Here is a 15358-nt window from a genome sequence, read left to right as displayed (position 1 = left end):
CAGAACAGATCCCTGAGGCACACCACTGGTCAGTGACCTCCATGCAGAATACAACCTGTCAACAACCACTCTTTGCCTTGTGTGGGCAAGCCAGTTCTGATTCCACAAAGCAATGTCCCCTGGATCTCATTCCTCCTTACTTTCTCAATGAGCCTTGCATGGGGTACCTTATCAAATGCCTTGCTGAAATCCATATACACTACATCTATTGCTGTTCCTTCATCAATGTGTTTAGTCACCTCCTCAAAAAATTGAATCAGGCTCGTGACGCAGGACCTGCCCTTGACAAAGCCATGCTGACTATTTCTAATCATATTATACCTCTCCAAATGTTCATAAATCCTGCCTCTCAGGATCTTCTCCATCAACTTACCAACCACTGAAGTCAGACTCACTGGTCTATAATTTCATGGGCTCTCTCTACTCCCTTTCTTGAATAAAGGAACAAAATCCACAACCCTTCAATCCTCCGGAACCTCTCCTGTCTCCATTTATGATGCAAAGATCATCACCAGAGGCTCAGCAATCTCCTCCTTTGCCTCCCACAGTAGCCTGAGGCACATCTCATCCAGTACCAGCGACTTATCCAACTTGATGCTTTCCAAAAGCTCCAGCATATCCTCTTTCTTAATATTTACATGCTTAAGCTTTTCAGTCTGCTGCAGGTCATCACTACAATCACCAAGATCCTTTTCCATAGTGAATACTGAAGTATTCATTAAGTACTTCTGCCATTTCCTCCAGATCCACACACACTTTCCCACTGTTACACTTGATGGGTCCTATTGTTTCACGTCTCATCCTCTTGCTCTTCACATACCTGTAGAATGCCTTGGGGTTTTCCTTAATCCTGCCCGCCAAGGCCTTCTCATGGCCCCTTCTGGCTCTCCTAATTTCCTTCTTAAGCTCCTTCCTGTTAGCCTTATAATCTTCCAGATCTCTAACATTACCTAGCTCTCCGAACCTTTTGTAAGCTTTTCTTCTTGACTAGATTTATTACAGCCTTTGTACACCATGGTTCCTGTACCCTACCATAACTTCCCTGTCTCATTGGAACGTACCTACGCAGAATTCCACACAAATATCCCCTGAACATTTGCCACATTTCTTCTGTACTTTTCCCTGAGAACATCTGTTCCCAATTTAAGCTTCTAATTTCCTGCCTGAGAGCCTCATAATTCCCCTTACTCCAATTAAACGCTTTTCTAACTTGTCTGTTCCTGTCTCTCTCCAATGCTATTGTAAAGGAGATGGTGATCATAATTCTATCTCCAAAGTGCTCTCCCACTGAGAGATCTAACACCTGACCAGGTTCATTTCCCAATACCAGATCAAGTACAGTGTCTCCCCTTGTAGGCTTACGTATCTACATATTGTGTCAAGAAACCTTCCTGAACAAACTCCACCCCATCTAAACCCCTTGCTCTAGGGAGAGGCCAATCAATATTTGGAAAATTGAAATCTCCCATCACGACAACTCTGTTGTTATCACACCTTTTCAGGATCCGTTTCCCTATCTGCTCCTCGATATCCCTGTTACTATTGGGCGGCCTATTAAAAAAAAACACCCAGTGAAGTTATTGACCCCTTCCTGTTCCTAACCTCTACCCACAGAGACTCCGTAGACAATCCATCCATGACATCCACCTTTACTGCAAGATGAAAGGAGGCCATTTGACCTACCATGCTTGTACCAACATTTCGGTTGAATGTGTAATTAGTGCCACTCATCTGCCCTTTTTCTATAGCTGAATGAATGTTTTCCTTTCAAGTATTTATGTAGTTCTGTGTTCACTATCATTTCAGACAGTGCATTCTGATGACAACACAACATAACTCATGTTGCCTCTGGTTCTTTTCACTATCACCTTCGATCTTTTTCCTCTGTTTACTTGACCATCCTGGCACTGGAAACACTTTTTAATTATTTTATCAGAACTATTTGTGGTTTTGAACACTTCTACAATATCCTCTTGATCTGTGCTTTAAGAATTATAACTCAACTTCCTAGATCTCTTCGTATAAGTAAATTCTCTCATCCTTAGTATCGTTCGAATAAAAATATAAAATGTCACATTGCTAGAAATTTGAAACAAAAACAGAAAATATTGATAATTCTCAGTTGGCCAGGCAGCATTTGTAAAAAGAGGAAAAAAAAGAAATAATGTTTCAGGTAAATGACCTTAAATCACTTGACTCCCCTTTTCTGAATCATCTGCCACTCCAACTTGCACTGTCCCTTTAAGAATTTCCTAAAAAATTACCTGTTTGACCACAGTTTTGGTCACCTTTTTTAGATAGTCATTCTCTTGCTCCACATTCATGTTTACTCAGTCATCCCTCAGTGAAGCAGATTGGAATGTTTAACATGTGTTGAAGATTCTGCACAGACACAGATCTGAGTATCAGCAAATGGTTGCCCTATGATAGCTATTTTTCATGGGTGGTGTTTAATTGTCTTTATTGGTTTTTCTATTAACACAACTGGGATTGTTGGGTGGTGTAGAAGTGGAGAGAAGGTCATATGGATATATTTAGGCAAAGGCCTTCAGGGGATAATTTCTAACTTTCAGTCACTTGCTTACTCTATTTTTCATGATAAGCTTTTTAAATGTATCTATATGGTATTAAATTCATATTGCAGTTGATGGCACGATTAGGCAATGTACTTCCTACGGATTGAAGTAGTCCAGTCTTAATCTTGCCACCTCGGCAGCACGGTTATAATGGAATGAGTTAGTCCATCGACCGTGGCTGTAGTTTTCAATCTCCCTCAGTTGAAAATTTAAAGATGAACATTCATGGATGTACCAAGTTTACTGGTTTCAGCATTTTCATGTGGAAAGTATATTTTATGATTGATTCTTATAAGAACTCACAGAAAACTAGAATTAGAAGGTAAATAAATGCAGCCTTTTCTGATTTTTTCATAAATGTTTCTTCATTTTTTTTAGTGTTGTATTATGAAGGCGAAATGGTTCATGATAAGAATCATGGGCCAGTTGTATTCAATTTTGTGAGAGTTCATGCATAAAAATTGCATTCTGTTATGGTGAAATTAATGTTGTCAACTGGACTTTTCATAGTTCGAGTTTTGAATTGACGAGGCTAACTAGCTGACAGTTCCTTGGAAAAAAATCCTTTGGAAAACCTCAGCTTCCAGAGAAAATGCAGTGACAAGAAAAATAAGTAGCCTCACAAAAACGTGAAAATTTATTGTAGATGATTTTCAACAATGGGGTAGTAAAATTTCAACCTAAGAAAGAAATAATCTTTCATTTTCTTTCCCCACCCCATTTCCCAAATGTGGTATTAATTTCCATTATGAAACATCTGAAAGAAAGCTAGTTGGCTTTTGAACTTTCCAATCATTTTGACTAACTTCTTAAAATAGCACACAACAAAAATATCATTAAACTTGCTTGGATGAAGCTTTACTCAGATCCTCTTTGTATTTGTACAAATCCAGAGTACACAGCTGCCAGCAGTGTCATGGTTTTTTACCACAAGTGAATCTGACCACATATCAGATGGCTTAAGTCATGATTTAATCATGCTGATCATATTTGTAAATGTTAGAAAAATAGTACATCACAGCTGGTAGCCAAGTGTTTTATTTGTTTTCTTTGGAGGATGGAGAGCCAGGAAGAATAATTTACATTTGATTTTTTTTATATAGCATTTCCCTACTCACTAATTCAGTACTTCAGACCTTATTTTATGATGTCCGTGGAGCAAAGAATCAAATGTTAGTTTTAATTTTGTAAAATAGTTGAATTTAAATATTGCTGGATTTGATGATAAATAGTTTTAGTTCATTAAACCCTTCAATCTTTGCACTAATATAATTAAATAATTATATTGTATATGATTAAACATTGTATAACATTTATTTTCTTGTAATCCTGTCTCACCATTTGAACAGAAAATCATCCAATCTTTTTAACTCTGACATTATTTACAGTATTGTCCTAATATAAATGTTGCCACCTTATTTTGTTTTCATTTTGGTACAATTAATTTAAAGGCATCCCATGATTAAATCGAAGTAGAGGAGCGGTCAGGATCCAGATACTCCATACCCATTCTGAATTAACATTTATTTGGGAGGGAAAGATCCTCAATAAATTACCCAATAAATAAATCTCCATCCTTCACTATTGTCAGTTTTTGCATAAAGGGTCAGCTATCACTAACACATCTTCATTTCATTATCATCTAATTCCGTCCCTATTTCAGCTCCTCTGCAGCTGAAACAGTTAATTATACTCTTATGATTTTCAATTATTCCAGTGCACCCCGGCTTGCCTTCCTCCTAGCCTATCTAAACAATTAGTTCAGCACTTCCAACATGTATCCAGTCTTGTTCACCTATCACCTCTTTGCTTGATGTCCTACCTCATTCGCATCCCTAAAAATCCCCCATCATTTTGTTATTCCATATCTCTAACCCCTTCCAACCCCATAACTTCTGGTAATGGTGTTCCTTCCATTTTTTGCCCTTTTGAGCTTCTTTGAATTCATTCAGTCCACCATTTGTAGCTGCTGAGGTCCTGAGTACTGAATTCCTTCTCTAAACTTCTCTGCCACTTTGCTTCTCTTTCTTTTTATGTTCTACCTTAAGATGTACCTCCTTGACAAAACTTTTGGCCAAGAGCTAATATCTGCTTGTGTGGCTGAGCATTAATTTTTTTTCTTTGACAAAACACCAATGAACCACTCGATGATCCTTTTGCAACATTGAAAGTGCTACATAATAGAAATTGTTAATAGTAGTGGAAAAAAGAGACTGCAGATGCTGGAATCTGGTGCAATAAACAACCTGCTGGAGAAACTCAGTGGTTCGAGCAGCATCTGTGGGAGGGAAGGAAGTTTCGGGTCAAGACCTTGCATTAGGACTGAGTGGAGAGGTGAGGTGGCCAGTATAAAGTGGAGAAGGGGAGTGGTGATACAGAAATCCGAGGTGATTGTTGGACTGAGGAGGGGTGTAAATTGATGGGCAGGTTGCACCAAGTAGGGGAATGGGAGGGGTTTGGAGTTGAGAGCCAGTGACAGATGAATAATAGATGGCGGCAGACAAAGGGAAGAAAAAAAAGAGAGGTTGATGGAGCGAGGTGGGGGGGCGGGAGGGCAGTGTGAAAGCAGGAGACAGCTGCTGGAGGGAGATGAGCAGGAACACATAGGGCTACCGGTGGGTGGAATCTAATAAGTAAAGGAGGTGATAATGGGAGCCATTAGGGGACAAGGTGAATGGCAGATGGAACCAGAACCAGATGGGTATAGGAGTGTGTGTGGTGGGTGGATGGAACCAGGAGGGGAATGAAGATGGATGATGGGGGGTTGGGGAGGGTTGAGGGAAAAGGGACAAAAATGGGAGGATAGGAAGGAGAGAGAGAGAGATGGGAAGGAGGGGGTTGGAATGCTGTTAATGGTAGTGGTTTGCCTTACGAATGCTGTTAATGGTAGTGATGGGAAGGAGGGGGTTGGAATGCTGTTAATGGTAGTGGTTTGCCTTATGAATGCTGTTAATGGTAGTGGTTTGCCTTACGAATGTCAGCTTTTTGAACTAGTAAACCTCAAGGCTGAGCAGATAATCAGCTCTCAGACCAATATCAGTACATTTGCAGTGATGCAAGATAGGTCTCGGCCCAAAACTCTGATCTCCACAGAAGTTGCTTGGCCTGCTGAGTTCCTCCAGCAGTATTTTTTGCTCCAGATTCAAGCATCTATAGTCTCGTGTGTCTCCTCAGTACACTTCTTGGCCAATTGCCATTGCCCAAGAGGGCAATTAGACATGAGCAAATTTAGTTGCTTTCTAGAATTCTGCTTCATTCAATTTGCTACCTTTACAAAAGTGTAGGTGAGCATTTTAAATGAGTACTTTTGGAAGAATGTAACAGCTTAATCTTCATTCCATGGTAGCAAACTTTGGTATACAGTACCTATATACAGATACACAGACCCATGCTCCTTTAGTACGTTTTCCTGTACATAACTTGGTACATTCTCTATAAGTATTTGCAATTAGAAAAAAAATTCAAGTCTTTAAAATACCTGCAGAAACAAAGTGAGAATTAATCTTAAGATTTTTTTCTTGAAAACAGTTCAGCAGCGCAGTCCCTTTTTAGTAACAGAATTAGTGGAATTTTTTAAATTTTACAGCGTGGTAACAGGCCCTTCCGGCCCAACGAGTCCGCGCTGCACATTTTAAACCCCAAGTTAACCTACCTGTACGTCTTTAGCATGTGGGAGGAAACCAGAGCACCTAGCGGAAACCCATGCAGACACGGGAGAACGTACAAACTCCTTACAGACAGTGACGGGAATTGAACCCCGATCGCTGGCGCTGTAATAGTGTCGCGCTAACCACTACGCTACCGTGAATCTTGAGTTAATTCTCAATCCATTGATAAATTTTTTAATGGGAGTTGAAAAGGGCACCACAAGAAGGAAGACTTACCAAAGGTACATTATAAAAGCATGTTCCAAAGTTCTTTATAGACAATGAAGTATTTTTGTAGTAGAAAAAAGTGAATCTGGCTAAGATAAGTTATTAAATAATGTGTTTAAAATTTTGTGAGGTCAACTGCCTTAAAAATATCCAATTTTACTTTTAGGGATCAAGAATCCAATCTTAGTTGCAAATAAACTGTTAAGTGAAGCACAGAAGGGGAAGCTCTCTGCTGGCAGAATTCCTCCTTGGTAATTTTTTCCCCCATTATTGTGTCTTAGGTTTTTAATGCATAGTTTCTAAAATACATGTTATGTTTTTACGTGGAATAAGATTTTTTGCACAGTGGTTCATGTATTTTATGTATTTACATATGTGTACAGTAGATTTGTACTTGATCTCTACTTGTTTTTGAGTTAGCGCCTACCATTTTTACAGTATTTGTGAAAAATATTTATCGGAACTATATTGTACTATCAAATGAAAACTTTAAAGACCTTCGTTCTTTCCCATTCTGCTTCAATTACACTATAAGAAAGATGAGGTGTTTTGTTTTACACAACATCTGTGAAGCTTTGAAATACCCTGAACAAATCACAATGAAAACGTAGTTAATTTTGCTATCAAAATTGCTCCTGGCATATGTGCAATTGAAAATCCCTCCTCCCACAGTCCCAGATGAAACTGGTGTGGGTCCATTTCATGCTGATAAGCATGCATTTCTTCAAGCAAAAACATTTCTAGCCCTGTGTGTTTTCAATGTCCCTGTCTCAGAAATCCAGAGTGTAAGCATCTTGTGGCTTTAGTGTTCCACCACAGTTGTATCTGAATGAAAGTGATATTTGAGCCACGCAACACTTAAAATGTACCCGAAGGTAAAGAAAGATACTAATTAAGAAGGACAATGGAGATGCAAAAATTGAGGCACCTATTTGCAATCTGCTGCCAATTAATAAGGAAAAGAATAGTAACCAAAGAAATAATGCAACATTTCAAAAAAAAAGCAGCAATCGTTTGCAACTACAAGAAGAGCTAGTATTAAAATTAACTTTCTAATGCATACAATTTCCAAAAGCAACATTAAACTTAAGAAGTTGAAAAGATTCCATGATAGTGTCCATCCATCTCAAGGCATCAGAAATTTGGAGCTTGATTTTTTTTAATATTTTTAAGTTTCAATCAATGTAGCAGAGTCATGGAATGCAGAAGTACCACTGTGTACCAAACAAACTTGGAATACAGCAGTGCTGCCCTGAACAGATAGCTTTCTTTTTCTATTTCCCTTTATCTTTCCCAACCTTAATTCTGTCTTTTCCCTTCATCTTCTGCATTCTTTTTAATCTCTTCCTGACTCCCAACCTATTAGCTCTTGCTTTCTGCTCTTTTTGATCTTGTATGTTGGCTTGCCGTGAATTATTTTTTTAAGTAATTTTTTTTTGTGACTTAAGAGTGAAATAGTGGGAATAAGTAATGAAGCTGCAGAAGTCACTCATAACATTTTTGAATTTATTTTTGGTCCTTTCTAATAGTTTCTTTGTGAATGTAAAGAGAACTCCATCTAAAAATGTTTTAATTACACCAGCAGCTGCTGAATTTCCAAATGTAACTGAACCTTTACAGGAAACTATAAATTCCTAATATTGTCCACCCTGAAGCATTCTGTCTTGCAACATCTCTTCCTGCTTTTGGCTGTTGTTAAACCTATTTCTTGCATTTAATCTTCTGCCATTTTCCAAACTTACCTCAATTATTTTTCAAAAGCCAAGTTTCATGATTTGTCAAGGATGATAAAGTTGATCTTCAATAGATTTCTGAAAAAGGCATTGTAATGCATATTTTTAGCAGTATATAATTCTTGTTTTGTGGTAAGACTTTTATCTCATAAATAATTAGCCATTGTGTCAAATATTTAAAACTTGCTTTATGTATGTATGTATAGTTTGCATAAAGGGATAAATTTACTAGGCTTTCTCTAAAGGTTGCTTCCTTTTGAAGCAAGGTTATCATTGGCCAACAATTCCGCCCCTTCTATGACCTTTGTTTCCAATTTTCAAAACTCCAAACCAGGTAAGTGCTTTGCAGTGTGAATCGTCAAAAGGTGAACTAAAAGGAGATCTCTTGCCCACCACTACTTTTTGCCTGGGCAGGAGATCCATCATTTCAGCTGGCTTTTGTCCCATATAACTTGCTGCTTCTAACTACAATTCTATTCCCACTCCCCCTTGTCTAGTCTCTTCCCACCTTTTATCCACAACACTTGTGATGATTTCCACCACTTTAGTGGTTTACGACTCATCATCACCATGGATATCCAGTCTTCCAGACATTCATCCGCGTGAACACAGCCTGAGTGTTCTATGCTTTTTTTTCTTGAACAGAGGACCAAACATTCATTTCTACTCTCCTTGTTCTCACATTGAACAACTTCTCCTTTAACTTCACTCACTTCCTCAAAATAAAATGTGTAGCTACATGAACCCAAATGGGTCCAAGTCATGCCTGTTTCTTTGTAAAGCATTTATGGTTTCAGTGCAACTTAGCCTCCTCCCTCATCTCTTTTTTCACAGTTCAAATGTTGCTTCCTGCGCTTGTACAGAACTCCAAAGTTTCATCACCTTTGCTACCAACTTTTACTCTGTTGTCACTTTCACTTGATCTATATCCTATTCTTCCTTTCCCTTTCTTTGCTTCTTCATCTCTGGACATATGGCAAAGAATCCCCAGGACACCATAAAAGGGCTGTCCAGTGACATCATCAACCTTAGGACTTATTGAAGCTGCAGCTGAAGATTCGAGTAAGGACTCTATTCGCTCTGCTGCCTGCCCTGGCCTCTGATCACATGCAATGCTGGCCACAGACCAGTCTAGGTTTGGACAGGTCTCTTGCTGGCACCATGTCCAGTTTCAAAGGAGTCTTAAAGAGCTATTCCAGTCTCAGTTAGTTGTAAGATTCTTTAAATTACTGCTGCTGCTCTGGCCTCCAGATTTCATTATTGTTAGGCAGACGCTATGTGAACTTGAGAGAGTCCTAGTTAAAGCTGGGTATCCTTCAGAGGTGAGGAGAGACACTAATCAAGAAGTATGATGGAGGACAGAGGTTTTTGAGAGTGGTAAGGGAGAAAATGTGTCCAGCTTACTGACTTTGGGGAAGTGGAAAATAATTGCCCTCCGAGATTAAAGCTAGCCGTATGGAAAAAGCAGAGTATTGAGTACAGCACAGAAATCACATCCTTCCTATAGTGTGGTGACCAGAACTGTACTTAGCACTCCAAGTGTGACCTGACCGATGTTTTGTACAGCTCCAAAATGACAGCCCAACTCTACTGAATGTCTTGGCCTATGAAGGCAAGCATGTCAAATGCCTTCTTCATATCCTATCTGCCTGTGTTGCCATTTTCAGAAAGCTGTGAACTTGCACCCCAAGGTCCCTCTGTACATCAACACTCTTGAAGGTTCAAATACATTACCTCGTACTTGTCTAGAATAAGTTTCATCTGCCACCAGTCTGCCCAACTTTTCAACTAATCTACATTGCTCTGTATCGTTTGACAACCTTCCACGCTAATAACTTTACCAATTTTTGTGTCGTCAGCAAACTTGCTAATCAGTCCATCTACATTCTCATATGACGTACAACAAAGGTACCAGCACTGATCCCTGTGGTACACGACTGGTTACAGTCTTCAAGTCAGAAAAATACCCTTCGACCACTACCCTCTGCCACCAAGCCATTTTTTAATCCAGTTGCCAATAAACTTTGGATCCCATGTGTCCTAACCTTCTGGATTAGCCTACTGTGCGAGACTTCGTCAAAACCCTTGCTAAAGTACTTGGTTTTCAGGTTTGTTTTTCTGAATGGCCAAGAATGTTGACCTTGGAGTTTAGTAATCAGATTTCAGGAATTGTATTATATATTTTTCCTCTCTCACTTGTGTAATATCATTTCATATGATGTCCACAGTTACAGGACAGGCCGGTTCACTGAGCCTTTGCTGCTCTCAGAATGTTCTGTAAAAGAGTGGGGCTTGATGTGGCCCTGCCCACAGCATGCTGCATCCACAGATCCTGCCCACCCCCAAGCCCCAACCACAGCTTTGTCCATTATTGCAGGAACACAATGTTGGCAACCATAATTTCAAGAGAGAGGTTATCAATCAGCATCCACTATAAGCCTATGGACTCCTAAAGCCTCCTTGACTACACTTCCTCCCACTCTGCATCTTGTAAGGACTCTATGCCATGCTTCGAGTTTCTCCATTTCTTTTGCATCTTTTCTGATGATGGCAGCTTCCAAATCCATGCCTCTGATAGCTCTTCATTTTTCCTCCACCATGGTTTCCATGTGTTTGTGGACAGAGATAGAGAGTTACTGTTTCATATGAATGAAATTTCATCAGTTATAATCCAAGGTAATTGACTTGAAATGCTAACTTTGTCTCTCTTTCCACTAACATTACCTGACCAGCACAGTATTCCCAGCTTTTTCTTTCTAATGGGAGATACTGAGGACATCGGCAAGAAAAAAAGTTATCCATCAGTGGTCTAGAAAATATTTAATCTGTCCTTTTATTGAAAAAAGAGTTACATGGATTGCAGCTCTGTTTTTGACTGAATTTGAAGAAAATTGCTCTTGTGATTTGGGATGCAGACCTCTGGTGTAGCCTCTGTCAGGGCAATCCCTCCGTGGCTGCAATGTAACTATCCCCACAAATGGCGTCCTAGAAGTTCTTGCCCTAGGTGAGTTGGCTTTAGATAAAATATTAATGTACAGGTACAGCAAGTAATTAAGAAGGCCAGTGGAGGAGATAGATATTAAGCAAATTAGGCCAATAGAAAAATCCGAAGGTGACAGTTAGAGCCACCTCCTACCCTGATGGCCCTGGCAAATCTCCTAGCTCCTGTGGAGCAAAAGAGCTCCTCCTTTACATGTATTTACTTTTGTGAATGTCAGTATCTCTGAATAAATCAAGGAGCTTCGGTTCTTTTCTCCAGCAGCCTCTCTCTTCCAGGGAAGCTATAATGTGTGTTGCCGCAGGGAAGCTATAATGTGTGTTGCCTCTCTCTCCCAGGGAAGCCATAATGTGTGTTGCTGCTTTCTGCCTGCCACAGAAAATATGTTTTTAAGATTTGTAATTCTCTGATTGCAGCAGAACTGAATTTAGTGCGGTTTCTTGGGAACCAGTGCCTGTTGTGATTTAGCATATTCTAAAGCTGTTACATGCTTGCTTTTGACCCCTTTGAAAGGGAACTTTATTTGCTGCTGCTGCTGCTGAAAGCATTAATATTTTAGCACACCAAAACTTGCTGCAATCCAATTTCTAGGCAATGCCATAAAACTGGGATAAGATTAATGTTGTAGTAACTCTAATAAAAACAAAATGCTGGAAGTGTTCGGCAGGCCGGGCAGTATCTGTGGAGAGAGGAATAGAACTGATGTTTCAGGTTGATGACCTTTCATCAAGACTTTAGATTGGAGTATTTCTCTCTTTTGGGTTTCATACTGCAGAAAGGATATTGAGGCAATTGACAGCACAGCAGTTTCACTTGAATGTTGTCTGGTGCAATGGACTTCACATATGAAGAAGTGATTTAGAAATAGGGGCTATGTGACTGGAATGTGCAATTGAAACAGAAGATATTGCAGTGTTTAAAATGGATTAAATGGATGGTAGAAGGGAATGTGCATAAAAAGATATGGAAGCGGGACAGTGTGTGGTACGGGATTACCTGCTAATGTGGATGATATTCTTCAGACTTGCCACATAGTGGCACTTCAATTCTCACTTTGACCTCTCTGTCTGTGGCTTCCTGCACTGCTACAATGAGGCCTAACTCAAGATCGAGGAACAATGCCCCATCTTCCATAGATATTGAATTCTCCAATTATAGATAACTTGCTGTTTCTTTTTGTTTGTGTAACATAGAACAGGCCCTTCAGCACACAATATCTGTGCTGATCATGACGTCAATTTAAATTGCTTACCTGCCTGCAAGTAGTCTATATCCCTCAATTCCCTGCCTGTTCATGTGTCTATCTAAATGCTTCTTAAACATTGCTATTGTATCACTTATCATCATTTCACCTGACAGGGTGTTCCAGGCACCTGCCACTCTGTGTTTTTTAAAAAAAACTTGCCACATAGTTCTTCTTTAAACTCCTTCCACCTCCCCACCTCCCCCCTCCCCCCACCCGTTACCTGAAAGGTTTGCCCACTAGTAATTGACATTTCCATCCTGGGAAAAAGACACTGACTATCTTATTGGAATCTATCCTTAAGGATGGGGTTACGGAATACCTAGAGGTGCAAGGCAAGATAGGTCCTAGCCAACATGGTTTTGTGAAGGGAAGATCCTGCCTGACCAACCTATTGGAGTTTTTTGAAGAAATCACAGGTAAGGTGGATAAGGGAGAGGCGGGAGATGTTTTGTATTTAGACTTTCAAAAGGCCTTCGACAAGGTGCCTCATAAGAGATTGATTAATAAGATGAGAGGTCATGGAATTACAGGTGGGATAACAGAATGGGTGGAGCATTGGCTGGTTGGCAGGAAGCAAAGGGTGGAAATAAAAGGATCTTGTTCTGGTTGGCTACCAGTTACTAGTGGTTTTCCGCAGGGGTCGGTATTGGGGCCGCTCCTTTTTACCTTGAACATTAACGATTTGGATGATGGAGTAAATGGTTTCGTGGCTAAGTTTGCAGATGACACCAAGATAGGTGGAGGAGTAGGGAGTATTGAGGAGACAGGAAGGTTGCAGAGAGACGTAGATAATTTAGGAGAATGGGCAAGGAAATGGCAGATGAGATTCAATGTTGAGAAATGTGCAGTTGTATACTTTGGAAACAGAAATAAACGGGCAGATTATTATCTAGAAGGAGAGAAAATTCAAAGTACGGAAGTACAAAGGGACTTGGGGGTACTCGTGCAGGATACCTTAAAGGTTAACCACCAGGTCAGATCGGTGGTAAAGAAAGCAAATGCTATGTTGGCATTCATTTCGAGAGGTATAGTGTATAAAAGTAAGGAAGTGTTGATGAGGCTGTACAGGGCACTAGTGAGGCCTCATTTGGAATACTGTGCGCAGTTTTGGGCCCCATATCTTAGGAAGGATGTGCTGATATTGGAGAGGGTTCAGAGGAGATTTACGAGGATGATTCCCAGAATGAAAGGGCTTACCTATGATGAGCGTTTGTCGGCTCTTGGACTGTACTCACTGGAGTACAGAAGAATGACAGGGGACCTCATAGCGACATTTAAAATGTTGAAAGGAATAGACAGAGTAGATGTGGCTAGGCTGTTTCCCTTGGTGGGTGAGTCCAGGACCAGAGGGCACAATCTTAGAACTAGAGGGTACAGTTTCAAAACAGAGATGAGGAGAAATTTCTTTAGCCAGAGGGTGGTTAAATTGTGGAATTCCTTGCCAGGTACAGCAGTGGAGGCCAGATCATTGGGGGTGTTCAAGGAAGAGATAGCTAGATATCTAAATAGTCGGGGTATCAAGAGATATGGGGATAAGGCCGGAAATTGGGATTAGAATAGTTTTTTTCCCTCTCCCCCCCCCCCCCCCATTTCTCGTTTCTCATTTTTTTCCCTTCCTTGGAGCAGACTCGATGGGCTGAATGGCCTGCTTCTGTTCCCTTGTCTTGTGATCTATCTACCCTGTCTATGCCTGTCATAATTTTATATACTTCCATCTGGTTGCCCCTCAGCCTCTAACGCTCCAGAGAAAACAATCCAAGTTTATCCAGTCTCTCCTTGTATCTAAAACTCTCTAATCCAAGCAACATCGTGGTGAATCTCTTCTGCATCCTCTCCAAAGCCTCCACATCCTTCCTGAAGAACTGGCCATTTTTGCCTTTCATTTTTTTTCCTGTTTTTTCTGTATAGTTGGAGTTTATGACATTACGCAGTTTCTACAACATTAGCAACAGATTACACGGAAAAAAAAACTTAATCTTATTTTAACTGCCCTCGTTATTTTCACCCTATCAGAGCAATTCCTTTTGTTTAGCCCATCGCCCTCTGCAATCTTCTCTAAGACCTTGGCTAACTTGTCTCTCTTTTTCTCAGTTCTGATGAAGGCTCCCAGACCTGAAACGTTTACTATTTCTCTATTCACAGACACTGTTTGATCTGCTGAGTTTATCCAGCATTTCCTGTTTTTATTTCTGACAGACCAGTATTTCTATTATCTTGTATTTTTATTTTCTTCTGGTATGTCATGGAGCAGCTGATTCACAAATCAAAATAATCAGTAAGTTGTCTCCATCTTTGAGAGTAGCTGAGATGTTTCTGGTATGGATCCTTAATTCCAAACTAAAGGATTGAATTGCCTTTTATTTTGGTTTATTTTCACAAGAAGTTTCTTTATCCCTAATCTCAGAGTGCTTATTACTGCATTAGGAAACTTTTTCAGATTTCCAGAACATTGTTTTCTACAGTGATTGAGAATTTATTTTGAATGCATGGGATTTTGTTCTGTGGTTCCATGTGCTGTAACAATTAATACTGCTGCTGGAGTCATTTCTGCTGATTTTTTTTATACCAGATTCTAATGCAATCACTCACTCTCATAAATGGCCATCAAGCTGAAGTGCTAATTCTGTTCTTTTTTCAAGATGCCGCCTGATCTGCTGTGCATTTCCAGTATATTCTGTTGAAACAATTAAATGGTTGAGTCTATCCTTTGTAAGTCATTTTCAGTTACTTTACCCCCAATTAAAAATGCTTATTTTTTTCTGTGATAAACTCATTTTCACCTTGATTAATGAAATTGCACTTGTTTATCATTGTTAATTACATCACAAAATACTTTTTTTAAGAGGGCAAACAATTACATTCAACTTGGGTTTCATTTTCAAAATAAGTTTTGTTTTCACTAAGGAGACGAAATTCACAGGCAGTTGGTA

At 39.7% G+C, this 15358-nt stretch overlaps 1 protein-coding gene across 2 annotated transcripts in view; it reads left to right on the top strand.

The window, feature by feature from the left end:
* tasp1 (taspase, threonine aspartase, 1) overlaps window positions 1-15358 on the top strand; it is a 95663-nt gene that overhangs the window by 15187 nt on the left and 65118 nt on the right. For both annotated transcript variants that reach the window (XM_052011060.1, XM_052011059.1), the window contains exon 5: window positions 6618-6702. In XM_052011060.1, the coding sequence (XP_051867020.1) occupies window positions 6618-6702 (85 nt within the window). The remainder of the gene's footprint in view (window positions 1-6617; window positions 6703-15358) is intronic.

This window comes from Pristis pectinata, chromosome 3 (assembly GCF_009764475.1).
Source record: "Pristis pectinata isolate sPriPec2 chromosome 3, sPriPec2.1.pri, whole genome shotgun sequence".
NCBI lineage: Eukaryota > Metazoa > Chordata > Chondrichthyes > Rhinopristiformes > Pristidae > Pristis > Pristis pectinata.
The sequence above is the reverse complement of the archived record's forward strand: the minus strand, read 5'-3'. Positions and strand labels throughout refer to the sequence as shown.